Source organism: Phaenicophaeus curvirostris, chromosome 12 (assembly GCF_032191515.1).
Source record: "Phaenicophaeus curvirostris isolate KB17595 chromosome 12, BPBGC_Pcur_1.0, whole genome shotgun sequence".
Classification (NCBI taxonomy): Eukaryota; Metazoa; Chordata; class Aves; order Cuculiformes; family Cuculidae; genus Phaenicophaeus; species Phaenicophaeus curvirostris.
In genome coordinates, this window is record NC_091403.1 from 3,174,015 (window position 1) to 3,190,147 (window position 16,133).

Below are 16,133 nucleotides of genomic sequence, written 5' to 3' on the forward strand. Positions count from 1 at the left end.
TAAAGCTTTCATTAGAACAATTCGGGCAGAATGTTTTCAGTGCTTTCCTAAACTACTACTACGTAAAAGCACAGGAAATACAAAGAAAAATAATGGAAATTCCAAAAATGTTATTATGGCCAAAGGGGTGAAGGAGGAGAACAAAATCAAAGCTTTCATTTCCACCAAAACAAAGACATTCCAACCACATCCATAGACTAAAATTTTAGCCTTAAAAAGGCTAGAAATATACAGGAATAGTACATACCTGCCCTTCAGAGTTGCTACCCCAAGCATACACATCCCCTGTAGATGATAGGGCCAGCGTGTGCTCCGCTCCTACAGCTATGTCTTCAATGAAGATTCCTGACAGCACTGGAACTTGTTGAGGTCTGTTGTGATTTCGAGCTCGACCTTCAGGCAAACCTATCAGGCGATCTAAAATTGCAAGCACATGTCTATATTTGTAAAGAACATCAAAAAGTTGATTTTACTTGCAGGCAGGAGTCAGAGAGGGATAAAAAGCAATTCTGCATACACTTGGAACTGAGATACCAGTGCAATCAGTTAGAGACAAATCTAGCATGTGCCTCCTACAAACGGTGTTTCCTATGCCACTCATTAATATTGTTAAACCTCCTGTTTTCCTTTCAAGTCTGAAACAAGACTGAATTCTATTAAAACAAGACTTCTACATCTAAGCGTATGGTTTCAGAATACATATGAGCTAAGTGACTAGAGAAGCCAAAACACATTTAGTTTGGTGTCCTTGGAAATTACCCTATCCAGATTTTTAAACAATTTTGTAGGCACATGCTTTATTAGACAATGCAAACTCTTAAGTAACGCAGTGGTTTTGGACATGTGAAATACAGTGAAGTTTTAGGAAAATACTCTTCAAAAACTAATTAGCAAATCAAAGGGCTATCCTGAGATCGAATTAGACAGAGCTGGCTTTTAGGTCTATGTTAAAATTGCATCACTCAAGTTCCAAAATTCAGATTAGGTCAGCACAGATCTAAAAAGTAGCATTAGGTCAATGTTGTAAATACATTTTAATGTTCTTTCTTTTCACTTGCAAGACACAAACATACAGATGGAGAAGTCCAAATACCAGATTGTCCTACCTTGTCCAAAAGTGTACACATGACCATCTTTTGTCAGTGCAACGGAGAACTGCGTTCCACAGGCAACTTTTTTTATTCCAATTCCACAAAGAATATCCACTTTCTGAGGGGTAAGTGAAAGGAAAAGGAGCTATGGTATTATGAGTACTATTATTATAAACAGAAAGCAGACATGAATTTAATCTGTAACTCAAGCTTCCAGAAAGACATTTCATAATTCCCACTGTGCAATGCATACATTAGAGGATTACTGTAATTAATGCTTGTAAACACAGGAAACTGAGAAATAGGCTTTTTCCTTAAAGCAACTAACACCTTATTTTATGTACAATGATTCAAAACACCTTTTATTTACTAGGAATTGAGTGGGAGTGGCACGGGAGGAAGTAGATGAGTGCATAAACAACCTTCCCCCAGCCTCCAAAAAAAGGAAAGCTCTCTTCTTTAAGCTAATCCTAAATTTTTCACTGTTTGTACTGCCAAATGAAGTAAGGTGGCAGCATACATAACACATTTAAGAACACAAAATTTATGCAAACAATAATTCCCCTCTGAATTCTTACCTGTGGTGAGGATTTTGCAGTGGAATTTCCCAAACCAAGTTTGCCATAATCTCCATCTCCAAAAGCCCAAACCATTGAGCCATCTGTCGACACAGCTACGGTATGATTGAGTCCACAGGCCACCTGGTTGAGAGAAATACATTTATTACTACTGTTCTTGCTAACTTAGTACTAACTTAAACATCCCAACTACCTCTAAGAAAAGAAAAAGCACATTTTAAAAAATAAGTATCCTTTTAAAACTATTAAGAACTCCCCTGCTTATTACAGAATTTTATAAGACATTTAGGAACACAGTAGTAGTTTCTAGGTATTTGCACCATCTCACCTCCTAGAACCAAAAGGAAAGTATTATGCTACACATGCTCATTTTTTAAGAATATAAACCAGCTCATTAATTCAGGCTTAAAAACCCCTAAATCTCAAAACGTTAAAAAATATGGGCAGTTTGGAAGCAAGAGGATCAAGACAGCCAAGAAAGTAATTATTTAAAAAAACTATGTGTGGTCAGATTCTGCCATCATAACCACAGTAAAAGCCAAGTTTAAAAACCCAGAACACTTAAATATGTTGAAAACATCAGCTTTAAACAAAGCTATATTGCTAGTTTTAAATAAGCCATGCCTGTCCGATCTGGTAACCTTCCAGCGCTGTCACTCTTTCTGGAAGTTTCTTATTGGAAGTATTTCCGAGTCCTAATCGACCATAGTCTCCATTTCCAAATGTAAACAGTTTGCCATCTGCTGTCACTACTGCTGAGTGTTTGAAGCCACATGACATCTGCAAGCAAAACAAACACAATATTTATATACATTTTAAATTTTGCAGGAAAATTATACTATTACATGTAAATATGCAATACTTTTTCCTTCCCTAAACTATATTCACTTTGTAAAGAGCTAAAATACAGATATTTCAGTATTACTGATTTCTTCAACAACCTATCTCGCGTCCTTCTCAATGGTAACACTGAGAAGGACAGGCAGGTACTTGCACAAAGAAAGGCTTTTGGGTGTTCCATCCAATTAATTTATTTTTACCATCTACTGTTTTCTGCAAACAGATACTGCTTTTGTTGTACAAATATTTTGTATTTCCATAAAGAAACCTTCAGTCAAAGCCAAATACAGTTTTGTCCACCTGTCAAGACTGCATGTTTCTGGAACATTCCTAGCACTATATTACTACGTGTGCAGTTTGTAGGAGACAAAAAGTATTTTGGAACCTGCACCACTTCTTCTCCTTGCAGCGCCTCTATTTGTCTAGGCCTGCGCTGTCTGTCGCTGTTCCCATGTCCCAGTTTGCCATAGTCTCCATCTCCCCAACTAAAGACTTCCCCGCTCTCCGTTAATGCCATGGAATGTCCATCAGATCCACAAGAGGTCACCAGTTGTGTTACAACAAATCCTGTTAAACAACAATAAGACAACAAAGTTCAGAATAAATTGTAACAAACTCTTAGCACACATTTATCCAAGTGTCCCTAATGGTAGCCAATTAAGTCAGGGGAAAGGAACCAACCGCAGTAACAATTTTTTTGTTATAGCAATTTATTTATTTTTATTTTGAACAAAACCTCTGGCTTCCCATGTACAACCTATGCTTCTGGCCTGCCATTAATTTTGAAATGAAACACACCTACCTTTAGCAAACAATTTTCTCCAAGGCCATCTTAAAATGAAATAATTTTAACAAATTAAAGGAAAACCAAACCATCTAGGTTATTTGTCCCAAATTCTAATTAATGACTAAAATATTTTAATGTGTTAATCCGCAAAAATAGGATCAATGCAAATAATATTAGTAAGTACTAAAATGCTCATTCGTGCTCTATCGACTCATTTCACACCCAACAATTCTACCTTGCAGTGCTGAAATGACTGTTAACACATGAAGATCATCGGAGTTTCCTTGTCCCAATCTTCCATAGCTTCCTTCTCCACAAGCCAAAACAGTGCCATTAGCTTGAATGACGAAAGTACAATTCTGACCGCAAACAACCTAGTTTAGAAAGGTACGAAGGAATTTTAACCATTTTTGTGTTAGATGCAGCAATGTTGTAATATCTGCATTACAATCTATGTTATTTCCAAAAACAAAATTGGCATGTGTATTATGTTAATGCCATGCAGGTGCTTTCAAATCACGCTCATATCAAACAATTTTTTTTGGTCAGATTTCAGTGGCTTCTTGGTTCGAATTTGTCAAATAACTAAAGATTTCCTCTTTAATGAAAACACATGTTTTAGGGGTACTTAACAGTCAATTCAAACAACAAATTGAAACGACATTTAGAGAGAGATGTTGACAAACTGTACAAACATATGGTAAATCATTAAACTGTGACTGTTTTCTAAGTGATCACCTGCTGAGCCTGAGAGAATGAAGGTGCTGCTACTGGTATCATGACATTCCTACCAGCTTCTGCTAACTGTCCATGTCTTCCTGCTCCCCACAAATACACATCACATTTGCCTCCCAAGTGCCAGTCCTATGGAACAGCATAGAAGAAGGCTTTAGAACAAGAGTACTTTCAATAGCTTATGATATTTAAAAAGATTTTTTAAAAAAAGTAATTGAAATCCCAAACCATCAATTTTACTAACCTCTGGCCTTGACGTTGCCCAAGACATGATTTGCTCATCCATACCACTGATCCATTTGCTGTTATCCTACAAAACAAAAGCCAGTTACCATATTCAGTTCAAGAGATTCCCATTATTTTTCTGTTATGCAATATGCATTTTCTTTTCTATCTAAGAATACTGACATCGAAATGATTCTAAACGGTCCAGCTGTAAGAACCAATACATGCAGACTCCAATACTTTATTTTCATCCATAGCCAGTTATTCCCTTACTACACCTGTCTAGCAATGACACTGTTATGCATGACTTGCAATGACGCAGTAATCTTTTCCTATTTACTGATGATTAGGGCTTTTTTTAAAGTTTTAATTGCAAACACTGGCTTCAAATGTTATAAACCCGCTCATAGAGAAATCTTACTCCATAATTTCTATTTTCCTTAACAGATTGTAACAAGACACAAAGACAATTGACACTAGCAAAGTAATTTGGTGTAGAAGCATGCTAAAATGTTACTCTAAAGTTCAAATTGTAAAGTTCGACATTTCCTGCTTCTGTGACATAAAATTACTGTCAAAGTTCTGGGTTGTTTTGCTTTGCTTTTTAATATGCAACTAACTTGCACTCATTACACGCACACAGAGCAATCTTCGCAGCATATTCTAACCAGTTACTTAAAAAATAAATTTACGCTTATTGCTGGTGCTTATGTTAATGGATATAAACTGTACCGTTCAGAGTTGTTAACCGCACCATACCACGTGCACAATAACAACATGCTTCACTGTTGAGACAATACAGCACATTTTACCATTAACAGAGTAAGTTCATCCTCTGGAACGGGCTCCAGGTCTGGTACAGTAAAGGATTCTGGGAACTGTGCTCCCTTTGCCAGGGCTTCAGCAGTTTTTATGGTAGTAGAGAAACACTCCAGCCAGGCCCATTCTGTAGGATTCCAGGTTGAAGGATCAGGGAGGCAGTTCTGGTGATGAGGTGGGACTGGGGGATTGCACAAGAGCTGATCCAGGTGAAGGCCCACAGCGAGTGACGCCAAGCACTGCATGTAAGGACTATGAACAAGCTGGTCTCCGCAAACAACATGGGGCTAAAGGTGAGGGGAGTGGAAGAGAGAAATTGAACATGCAAAATTAGAAATATATATTAACCAATTCAGAAATACGAGCCCTTCAAAGCTAGTCCTGTAGAAAAATACTTTCCTCCATGTTTAATTAACATTTTTCTGATATTATAAATATTCTCTAATTAGGAGACTACTAGCTTTGAGAACACTGGAAGACATTTGCAAATACGATGCAGGAAAGTCTTCTGGGTTACTGTGCTGACACAAAAAACAGCTGACATTCAAACAGTGACCTCTTGCCAGAGAAGAATTTTAAACATTCACGTTAGCTCTTCTTACCTTTTCATAAGCATACTGTTCCTGAAGCATTATTGGCAAACGTTCCAAGAAAGCTCGCATGCACGGGGCCATATTTAACCCTAGAACTCCTTGCTGTTTCAGTGCAGTCCTACACGTTGCAAGGACATGATTGGAAGATATCCACTCTGATGTACAGTTCACTACCAGCACATCCTGTTGAACAGCAGTCATGAGACACGATAGAAATTAACAATTCATAAAACAGCTCCACTGATTTATCACCAGTCATCTTAGTTTTGTTAGGGGCCAGAAAACACACAAATCCAAACACTTGTCTGTTGGTGAATAACCTGCTGACAAATGCTAGGGAGCAGCCGTCTCCATTTGGCACTTTGTCACGTTCCCATGGCAACACTACCATTATCGCTCCAAGGAAGAATGCAAACATGGCAATAAGCAGAGTTCATTTCAGCAAATGCTGTAGCCTTCAGTTTAAGGTTTAGTTTAGGTGCAACCTCAGTGTAGGATTTGCCTTGTAATATGACCTTTGACACTCTGTCTGAATTCAATCCCAGGCTACTTAGAACCACATGCAGCATGACTCTAATAACAGGAGTCATAACTTCTGCCACATTTATTGTCATTCACCAAAAGTATCATCTTTTGGAATAAACAACTGTTACGAAACTTCTGTTCAGATGCCAGCAGTTCCCAACACAGCAAACACTGAATAAATTCTACTGCTCCTTAAAAATTTCCGAGGTTGAGGCTGTTTTAGAGGAGATCACTACTGCAGTTAGATAACAGAACTATCCCATTTGCTGGAGGAAATTAAACACTCATTCATGCTGCATAAAGGAAAAGAAACATTCAGTCTTGTGCCTATTTTCGTTGCCCATTTATGGCTGCAGCCACTAAACAGAGAAGCTGATGTAACTGGAGCACAGCACCCTTTACAACTACCGGCTCAGAAGGACTCCTCCCTGCCCCACTCTCAATTAAACACAGGATACTACCAAAAAACCACCCTCTTTTTAGGGTCAGGTGATAGTTGGAAGCCAAAATAACGTTTCTTGAAAATGTAAGTCTTAACTATTTCTACCTGCATATTTCTAAGAAAAAGAAACAAAAAAAAAGGGAGGAAAAAAAGAAAAGAAAGAAAAAATAAAGACGGACAAATGGCATTTTCTTTCAGTAAAAAGGCTGAAAGATTTAACATACAGTGTTACCTTTGATCTGTTAGAACAAGCAGCTACTCCAACTTCAGGGATCCAAACCGCAGTCTGAATAGCTCCAGAACCTATCACAACGCTCTGTAATACTGAACCATCCTAAGGAAAGAAGTGTTTGGATTAGTGTGCATACACAGCTACTTTTCTGTTTAAATGCATACAATCACATTCCTAAGGGATGATACTTCCTCAATCCATTCAATAGCTATTCAAACACTGAAATGCGCATATTGAAAGCAAAAAAAAAAAACCTAGCATTTTTATCAGATTACGGAGAAAACATAACTAAGGATTTAGAAGCGTTGAACAATCCACACTGCGTGACTCTGGGGAAGTTCTCAGAGTGAGGGAATATTGTTCCCAACTATAAGGAGAGAGTGGCTGGTTCTGCAAAGCCTAACAAACACGACCAAACGTACAGAACGAATCAATAGTAGAACATAAAGTATAAAATAATTCTATGTTAAGTATAATTTCAATTTATATGTTTTTATAACTTTGTACCATTATTTCATACCATGCCTTCTCTAAGATTTCTAACGTGCCGAGGAAAAAAAACCAAAAGAAAGCTAGTCTGATGCCTTGGCCATATTAGAGACGCACATTAAAAAAAAGAATCATGCCGCATCAAAGATGATCTTACCCGTAAAGACCAAATATTCATGAGACCACCAAGTCCACCAGATACCAATGCCAGTCCATCAAGACTGAACGCCACAGTCCGAACAGGAGTGATGTGCCCTCTCAGTTGAAATACACACTTAACTTCTACTGCTTTTCCGTATCCATCCTGCAAATTATTTTATAGTTATAGAACACTGAGCAAGTTACAGAAAAAGGAACAGCATAACAGCTTCTGTATTCCACAACAAATACTGATCATCCATACAGATGGGGTAATTTCCATATGATAATAAAAAAGATCACTACTATAGCAACATTTTATACATAGCTTTGTCACATTGTCATCTTTTCTCCACTTACAAAATGCCATCAATATTAAAGACCATATTATAATTCACATAGGTGAAATAAATTTTGACTTAATTTTATCTATACATAATTCTAAACACTCATTATATTTTAGTATAAATTTATCAACTTTCAAAAAACATGAAACCAGATCAAAATATAATCTTTAGCCAAGTAAAATTAATTTAAATCTGTGATTATTCATTTGCTGTTCTGAAAATGCCTACACATATAACAAATGCAATATAAACTTTTTTTAGCAAATTTTTCCTTCTCTCAGGAAATTCTGAGATTTGAGTAAACTCCATATTTCAGAACAAGCAAGGACAATTTTTTAAACACCGATTTTACTCCTTTTACCTTCGCACTTGATTCTTCGTCCCACCATCCTTCCGAGCAAGTCGAGCTGGACTGCAACGCAATTACTGTGTCCTGGGGAACAGTCCAGACACACACCAAACCATTGTGGCATCCTCTGAAGAAAGCCAGGGTAAATCAGAAAAACAAGGTAAAGACATTAACTAACAAAACATCTGCGGTCTGGTATTAACTTAGAATATCAGTAGCCTCCACCACCTTCCTATAAAACTATACCGTTATCAATTCAACTAAAGCGAAAAGTCATGTTCCCAAAGGATAAATGCATTTTTTCCTACTCCTCCTCACCTGTAGCTTTTCAATTTTTTATTAACAACATATTCTTAGAGAAAATATTTGAATGTAGCAAAAAAAATTTCACCATACACAGGTTTCACAGCATTGAGAAAATAGCTGGTAACACGACCAGAGTCACTCTTTCAGCTTGAATTCTGAAGCCCCATGGATCTCACGGCAACCAGCTTACTGAATAAATGTTGTTTAAAAGCAAAAGGAAAGAACTTTTCTTTGCTCTGGACACTAAAGCCTGGTAGAAAAGACCCGCAAAAGAGCTACAGAAGCAATTAAAAAAAAAGTTACATACGTAGCTAGTAAAAGCTGTAACTTGGGTCCTTTCCCTGGAAGAGCACACCAGGCAATGCCATTGACAAGAGCTGGGTGGGACAGCGAATGCAGATGCCTCCAGCATCCTCCCATATATCCCCAGAGTTTCACTGTTTCTTCTTTGGCACACGTCAGAAGAATCTTACCGGTTGGATCCCACTTCATACTAACAATCATATCCTATTGGATTGAAAAAAATTAAAAGTCACTATGAAGTCCAACAGTAAAGACAGGGAAAATTTAACTCTCATTGCTAGACATTTATGGACTATTAATAACTTACTACGCACTAGTCAAGCAAAGGGTCTAAACTTTTGCAGCTGCACACTTAGAAAAACATCTACATTTGACTTTATAAATAGCTTTCAAATAGAGAAAATAGCTTAAACATATCTTTTACCCAGGAAAATTATATATTAGATTCAAAAAGAGTAGATCTACCTTATGTGCGTCAACCAGAATGATTCCTCCTTTTTCAAGTGGCTCCTTTGTTCCTATTAGCAATTTTCCATCTGAATAGCCAACTGCAAACGGCCTGTCTTCACTGAACCAGGCAAGACATGTGACAGACACTACATAAACCAACAACACACAAATTAATTAACCTAAATTGAACTTCACTGCTGCCTAAGAGTTCTCTGCAGTGCAGCTGTTCAACATACGAAGTATACAACAACTTCCCCCCAGCCCTAAGGTTACTTAACACACTTTTGGTCTGAAACTTTTCTTGAATTTGTATGGTGAAGTTAAAACTGGGTATCAATGTAATGACAGCTGTTGAGGTTATTTTGTAACTTTTTTTTTCATTATTTTATTAAAACAATTAAATTCATACTCCTGACATGGTGAAAAGAACTATGCTACAGAAATTTAAATTTCTACTTAAATACTGATACAGCCACCTACCATCCTTTCTGTAGCAGTGTTCCAGTTCTAGCCGGTGCATGGCTGAAATATCTACAACTTCAATAAGACCAAGAGATCCATCCATACGACCAATTAGTAACAATTCTGGAGTGTCTCCTGTCCATGCTGCAGCCGGCCCTTCTTCTGGCCAAGCTAGAGCAGACACCCAGTGAGGCTGAAGATCCAATAATCCTTTTCCTCCTAGGAGCCCAAAAAGTCTTTTAGAACTACTTTATCTTCATGAAGAAAAGAAAAAAACCTAAAATACTTTCCATGGGAAAATATCAAGAGATTTTATTTGAAACTAGGACATACTACAAATTCACGTGACTTACAAGCCTAAGAAACAATACACTAATCTAGGACACAAAATGTAGCTAACATCTCAATCATCAGTGAAGTTACATAGTCTTATTAAGGAAGGAAGCTAAATTCTTCAGTACTCAGCAACTATGTACTTTTCCTGTGGACTCTCTATTAACAGGGACAGTGTAACTTCAGTGCAAAACAGAATAAAGTTCTAGAGTTCCAGAGATTACAAATTACAAAGTGGTTAACAGTCTTCCTCTCACAGGAGTTCTACAGGTATCGTGTGCTGCATCAGCCAACTGCAGCACAAATGACAGTGAAAACGTAAAAGAACACACTTAAAGATGCTCACAAACTGAACCATGGAATGGAGAAGGGCTATTCCTGGATCAGTCTCCTCTATCACAATGCAATCTCATACAATTATCTAATTAATTTTCTTATAAAATATGAGATCACAATCTTTTTAAAATTAGAAACTTTCTTGAAGTTATCCATGACCAATTTATTCATGTTTCTTCTGTTGTCAACACTATACAGTGTCTCCCTGTCACACGCAGAAAGGTAATTCTGGCAGACTACAGGCCATATTTACAGCCAAAAACTGCTAAGAGTGATCCAGTCTCACACCTGAACACTTCTGATTCAACGAGGACTCATACGCACAGTTTTCTACTGAATTACTTGCAAGGCACACATCCATTCATGGTTAGTACCTTCCTTTAAATTAAATAAATTCACAAGATTGTAATGGAAGATAGAAGGTATTTAAATTGGAGAGCACATTCAGTTAATACTCAGATTAACAAATATTCAATAACTCAGCAGCTTCCCTAGAAATATGTTGTATCATAAAGTGTTTACATGTAGAGAAGAGCATACCGTTGACTTGCCAGATGTTCACCATCTTTTCCGTAGCTCCAGCCAGGTATTTGCCACTGACGCTCCAACAGACAAGAGACAAGCTAAGGTCACTGGGGGATCCCAGACTTTCTTCAGAATCACCTTCTCTATAATAAAATAGAATAATGAAATCAAAAACCATAAAAACTACAATAGTCGCAAAGTAAAAGATGAGAAAATGTCCATGTAGGAGACACTGTAGGGTCATTTAATTGCTTTGCACAATTAGAGCTTTAATTAACATTTGACTATTATAAAGAATCAACTCACAGCTTGTTGAACACACAGGTTTGTTGCAATGAATACTGCTTCTTTGTAACATTCCACAGCCTTATGGTGCCATCATTTCCACTGGTTGCCAGAAGTCCTTTTTTATTGCACCAAACACATGTCATGACCTACAAATACCAAAGTAACCATGGCGAAACTGGAATTCACATCTAAAGTTTAAGTATGTTTGTTCATTAATGTTAAACGAACATTAACCAATGGGACAGAACATTAACACACTATTAACAATCAAACAAGATATATTTTTCTACTTCCACGGTTTCTGTACCATCATCAAGCATCTTTGTAAGGATGCTACAGTGTAGACCCACGCTCCACAGGTCACTAGTGCACAGAGTCCTGGACAAAGACATTTAACTATTATGACAGAAAAATTAATCTAAATTAAGATCTAGTCTAAGAAAATACCTCGAGTGATTCTGCTGACTTCAGCTACTGTGGCAACACCTTCCTTTAATTCAAGCTTCAAAGCAGCTAAACGTTTCTCTGCATCAGAGGAACGCTCAAGCAATAACTTCATCACCAAAAAATTACTTCTTGTGGGAAATAATCTCAGTCAGTATATTGGCAAAACACTAGTATTTTGCTTTTTCTGTAATCTTCCAAAGAGAGCATTAAAATGAATGCGGTTTTGGGAGAAACCGCACTTACCCTGTTCTGATGAGCGTCTAGCTTTATGAAGGAACATTTCCGTAAGTCTCCCCCCATATCAGCGAGGGTCTGAGGAATAGTTTGATTATCTCGGTCGTGTGCTGCCAGAGTTCGCACCAGCTGCTGAGCAGCCCACTGCCTGTGTTGGGAGGATAACCTTGAAGAGAGGCAGCAAGCTGCCAGTGCGTTAGCCAGCTCCAGAGGGCCTACAGCAGAAGGATCATAGGAAGGATGGGCATACAAATGGGCAATTAAACCTGCTTAAACAAAACAGTGAGATGATGCCTAGATGAGTACCAACAGAATTACACAAATGAACACAGCATTAGCCATAATTTCCAGAAAAAAGAGGAAGATATTAACAGACATAAGAACGTTGTAATCATGTTAACTATCAGAAAACACTCTGCTAAGAGACAAATAACCCCCTTGAAAATTTAACAAACCCCTCTCAAAAACAGATTATGAATAGTCTTATTCCCAACAGATGGAAAATGGTTATTCCCAGAGGAAGTACTTTCTTTACACAGCAACAGCCTGCACACGAGTACAAACACACACACAGGGTTCTTCAAAGTGGCAAAAGATGCAATTATGTAATGAGATCATACATCTAACTAAAATTTCTGTACTAAACTGTAAGATTACTTCGATTAAAACAAGTTTAGCACATGTTTGAGCAAATATTTATGTACACATCATTCTAGCAAGCCCCTCCTTAAATATAAATGAGGAATTAAAGATTTAATTATTAACATTTAAAAGCAAAGCCATATCATACCTTTCTTTTCAATTTCTGCTTTATCATAATTTGGCCTCAATTTGGCCCCTTTGTCTGCCAACAATGCTACAAGTGCTTGAGTAACCACAAAATTTGGAGATGTGACAAGTTTGTTTTCTTCTGCAATTCCTCTTAAAAAACTTGGCAAAAATTTTCGCTGAATTGGATCATCAACTGTTGTCAAGTTTACACCAGTTGCTGCCGAAATCAAATTCTAAAGAGAAATAATTAAAGACAATCAACGACAAGAACACACAGAAATATCCATTTTGGAAAACATTTTTAGTTTAAAAATATCAAAGTTTTAAGGATTTTCAGTTTCTTTTCAGAAATTCTCAGCTTTCCACCACTTTTATTTTAACAGGCAAAGATCATATACAACATGGAACTTAACTGTTCTGCCCTGTAAAACCAGTAAGAATTAAGGAGCTGATAGAACTCTTCTTCGTAGAGTTAGACACCTGGTGGTAGGATAAAAAGCATTAACACAGTAAAATCAATCATCCCATCCAACACTTTATTTATCCATTTCTCCAAAACTACAGTCCAAACTCAGAAGTACAAAACAACTACTCTGATTAGAAGTTTCTTGAAACAAATAAAAGCCTACTGTGTGTTCATAGTTGTAGATCATCTCTTTCTAAATATAAAAAATCTGTGCTCCACATAGAGTTGACTCAGTTAAAAAGAGCAAAACTTTAATAGAAAAAAAGTGTATCCATTTTTCTCCACTTGAAGAGTACTCAGATAGAAGTAAAGTTACTTGATTTTTCTGAACAATAAAATATACCACTGTGCAAAGCCATGAACAAAAACTCTAAGGAGACCCTCAGACTGAGGGTGGTCTCGTCCCAGTTCCAAAGATAAAAGAACAAATTATCAATATATATAAAATGGATTGTTTCCTCTCATGTATACATAGTTAAATATAAATATTTATGTTGAAATCACAGTCCTACCTGTGTACATAACTGTACCAGTAACTTTGCAGCACTTGGAGTGTTTGATGCCAAACAGCCCACTGCTGTACTCAGATAGGCAAGACAAGATATAGGCTTGCTTGTTTTGCTGTGTATTCCTCTGGATCTCTCTGTTGCACTTGACGCAGTGGATGGACTTGTGGAGAGGCCTGCTCTCCCTGCTGCAGCGAGGCACATCAAACGCACCAAAGTTCTGATATCCGTTAATCCTAAAGATTCAAGACCAGCTGCCAGACTACAACTAGAACCACTGTCAAAAAAAGAACAAAATCAAAAGCACTTTTAATCCTAATGTTATGATGCAATTACAGAACAATTTTCCCAAGTAGCGTAAAACTGCATCCCAATCAAACATAACTTGGTAACTGGTTCCAAATGGAAAGGTGGAAGCATTGCCAAGGATGCCACAAACCTGACAGACAAAAGCGAGAGTGCTCTCATGACCATAGTTCTTGCAAGAAGGACTTGGGCAGCAGCTGTCACTCTTCTTAGAGCCATGACACGGTCATGTGGATTTGATAGAGCAGCTGCTTGTTCTCCTAAGGTTATCCTGCCAGAAGAGCTTTTTTCTATAGAGCCGTGACAGCCTTGGAAAGAATGATGATTTGTGTTAGCATTTAAGGAAAAACCAAAACACTATCACACACTTAGTAATAAGCACAGAAGCGAATTTAGCCTAAGGTTACAAATTACTCATTAATTTTTCAACACTTCATGCACACAGAACTACAGTGGTAATGACTGATAGGAAAACACACTCCATTACTTAATTATTCCTTATTTTCAAATACAGATGAGCACAACTTGACAATATTCAAGTTGATGTCGATTTCTCCATTTCCATTTTCCATGGGGGCTCCCAGCTTAAAAACTGATCCCGTGTTTCAAACGGATGGTCAGTAAGTCCCAACAGAAACCCATGAATCTTTCTGAGTTCTGCAAAACATGCAGCTGGCATCTATTGTAGGATGATGGTCACAGTTTTATTACTAAATCAGGGGAAACAGGAAAGACACTCGAAGTATTTCTGTATTGCCCCTACAAAATCACACCAAAGGGAAGGTATTTGCTTTTTGAATGAGTCTCATTTAAATTTTACCTATTTGCATCAATGTTTCTTCCATACTGTTGGTGGCTGTCACCATTGCAACTGAAGCACCCAGAGGGTCACTGTCAGGGAACTGTACAGGTTCAGGTACAATACGTCGATCGTTTAACCCCAGAGGTCCAGCCAGCAATTCAAACTCCTCTTCTCCTGTCAGCTTTTCATCTTCGTCTACATCTAACATATCCCAATCTTCTAGAATTGGAGAAATATAATTAGATTTAGTTACAAAAGTTAAAATATTAAATAATTTCAATTAATTAAAAAAAATAGAGAGTGTAATATGTGGATATTAATATGCAAATCAGATATGCATTCCATTCACTTCCCAACATTCATGCAGAATTCAACCTCCCACTCCATCTCACTCTCCATATAGGAGGATCTGAGCAGCCTTTATCCATTAGAAGATGGACTTGCTGTTAAGTTCTGGAGCAATCTCTTACAGACAGATGTGGTAAAACATACAATTGCGATCATACATGCTACAAAAAGTCCCAGAATCAAAAAAATCATCTGGGCAAGGTTTGGTACAATCACTAGGAATAAGCTATTAAGTAAAAGCCATCCTGAGGACACTCTCAGCTAGCACAAAGGTAGAAAAAGTGAGACTAAGCCTAATGACACACTTTTGAGACTAACTCATTTAACCAACTTCTCCTACAAAGGCAGCTGAAGAAATGTATGGAACATAAGGCGCCATATGCGCAGTTCTGGATATAATATCTACCTTATCACCTTAAGTTAACTATATATCATTTCTGCCACTTGAAAAGACATGGGAAGAAATGCCACTGATTTCCCCCATTTGAACTAAAAAAAAAATTCAACTACTACATGTAGTCTGAAGAAGATCATTTCACATCTACATTCATGCACAGTTTCGTGACAGGTTTATTTGCATGGAAGCACCTTTATGGAAAAACAAAACGCTATATTTAATATCTTCAGTAACTTGAAAACATACCTTCATAGACGCTGTCTTGTTTGCCTATTAAATCGGGAGCCTGGCCTTTGTATCTGCATGAAAAAACAGCACAGCATATAGCTGAATTGATCCAGTTTACAGATATCCATAATAATTTTAAGCTTGGTTTACTATTACTACTTCACTGTTAGGTCAATGTATGTTTCTGGAAATGGCAAGTCACAAAGAGGTAAATAAAAGGGTGTCTGAAAGTGTCTGTAGGGAGGGAAGCATGCTGCAGTACTAATGTGAGAAAGGCCCATAGAAAACACAGGAATTGCCAGACAAAATTGAAAAAGGAAGCATTCATAGGTCAATAAGAGTAGGCAACATCCCAAGAAATAATGCCTTGTTCTTCATTTAAAAAACCAGAAGTATCAAGACAACCTTTTTTCTAAATACGCATTGGTTGAATAC

The 16,133-nt window shown here is 37.4% G+C and overlaps 1 protein-coding gene across 1 annotated transcript in view; it reads right to left on the reverse strand.

Annotated features, from left to right (window-relative positions):
- The window catches only part of HERC1 (HECT and RLD domain containing E3 ubiquitin protein ligase family member 1), a 62,047-nt gene that overhangs the window by 7,109 nt on the left and 38,805 nt on the right, over positions 1-16,133 (reverse strand). Inside the window, exons 45-68 of the mRNA XM_069867124.1 lie at positions 15,717-15,769; positions 14,744-14,944; positions 14,057-14,231; positions 13,624-13,894; positions 12,665-12,878; positions 11,884-12,089; positions 11,212-11,339; positions 10,921-11,048; positions 9,730-9,930; positions 9,265-9,395; positions 8,804-9,003; positions 8,203-8,317; positions 7,514-7,660; positions 6,868-6,969; positions 5,678-5,851; positions 5,069-5,362; positions 4,276-4,341; positions 4,035-4,160; positions 3,532-3,670; positions 2,895-3,076; positions 2,294-2,449; positions 1,670-1,792; positions 1,107-1,209; positions 248-417 (exon numbers count right to left, since the gene is read on the reverse strand). Of these exons, the coding sequence (XP_069723225.1) occupies positions 248-417; positions 1,107-1,209; positions 1,670-1,792; positions 2,294-2,449; positions 2,895-3,076; positions 3,532-3,670; positions 4,035-4,160; positions 4,276-4,341; positions 5,069-5,362; positions 5,678-5,851; positions 6,868-6,969; positions 7,514-7,660; positions 8,203-8,317; positions 8,804-9,003; positions 9,265-9,395; positions 9,730-9,930; positions 10,921-11,048; positions 11,212-11,339; positions 11,884-12,089; positions 12,665-12,878; positions 13,624-13,894; positions 14,057-14,231; positions 14,744-14,944; positions 15,717-15,769 (3,805 nt within the window). The remainder of the gene's footprint in view (positions 1-247; positions 418-1,106; positions 1,210-1,669; positions 1,793-2,293; positions 2,450-2,894; positions 3,077-3,531; positions 3,671-4,034; positions 4,161-4,275; positions 4,342-5,068; positions 5,363-5,677; positions 5,852-6,867; positions 6,970-7,513; positions 7,661-8,202; positions 8,318-8,803; positions 9,004-9,264; positions 9,396-9,729; positions 9,931-10,920; positions 11,049-11,211; positions 11,340-11,883; positions 12,090-12,664; positions 12,879-13,623; positions 13,895-14,056; positions 14,232-14,743; positions 14,945-15,716; positions 15,770-16,133) is intronic.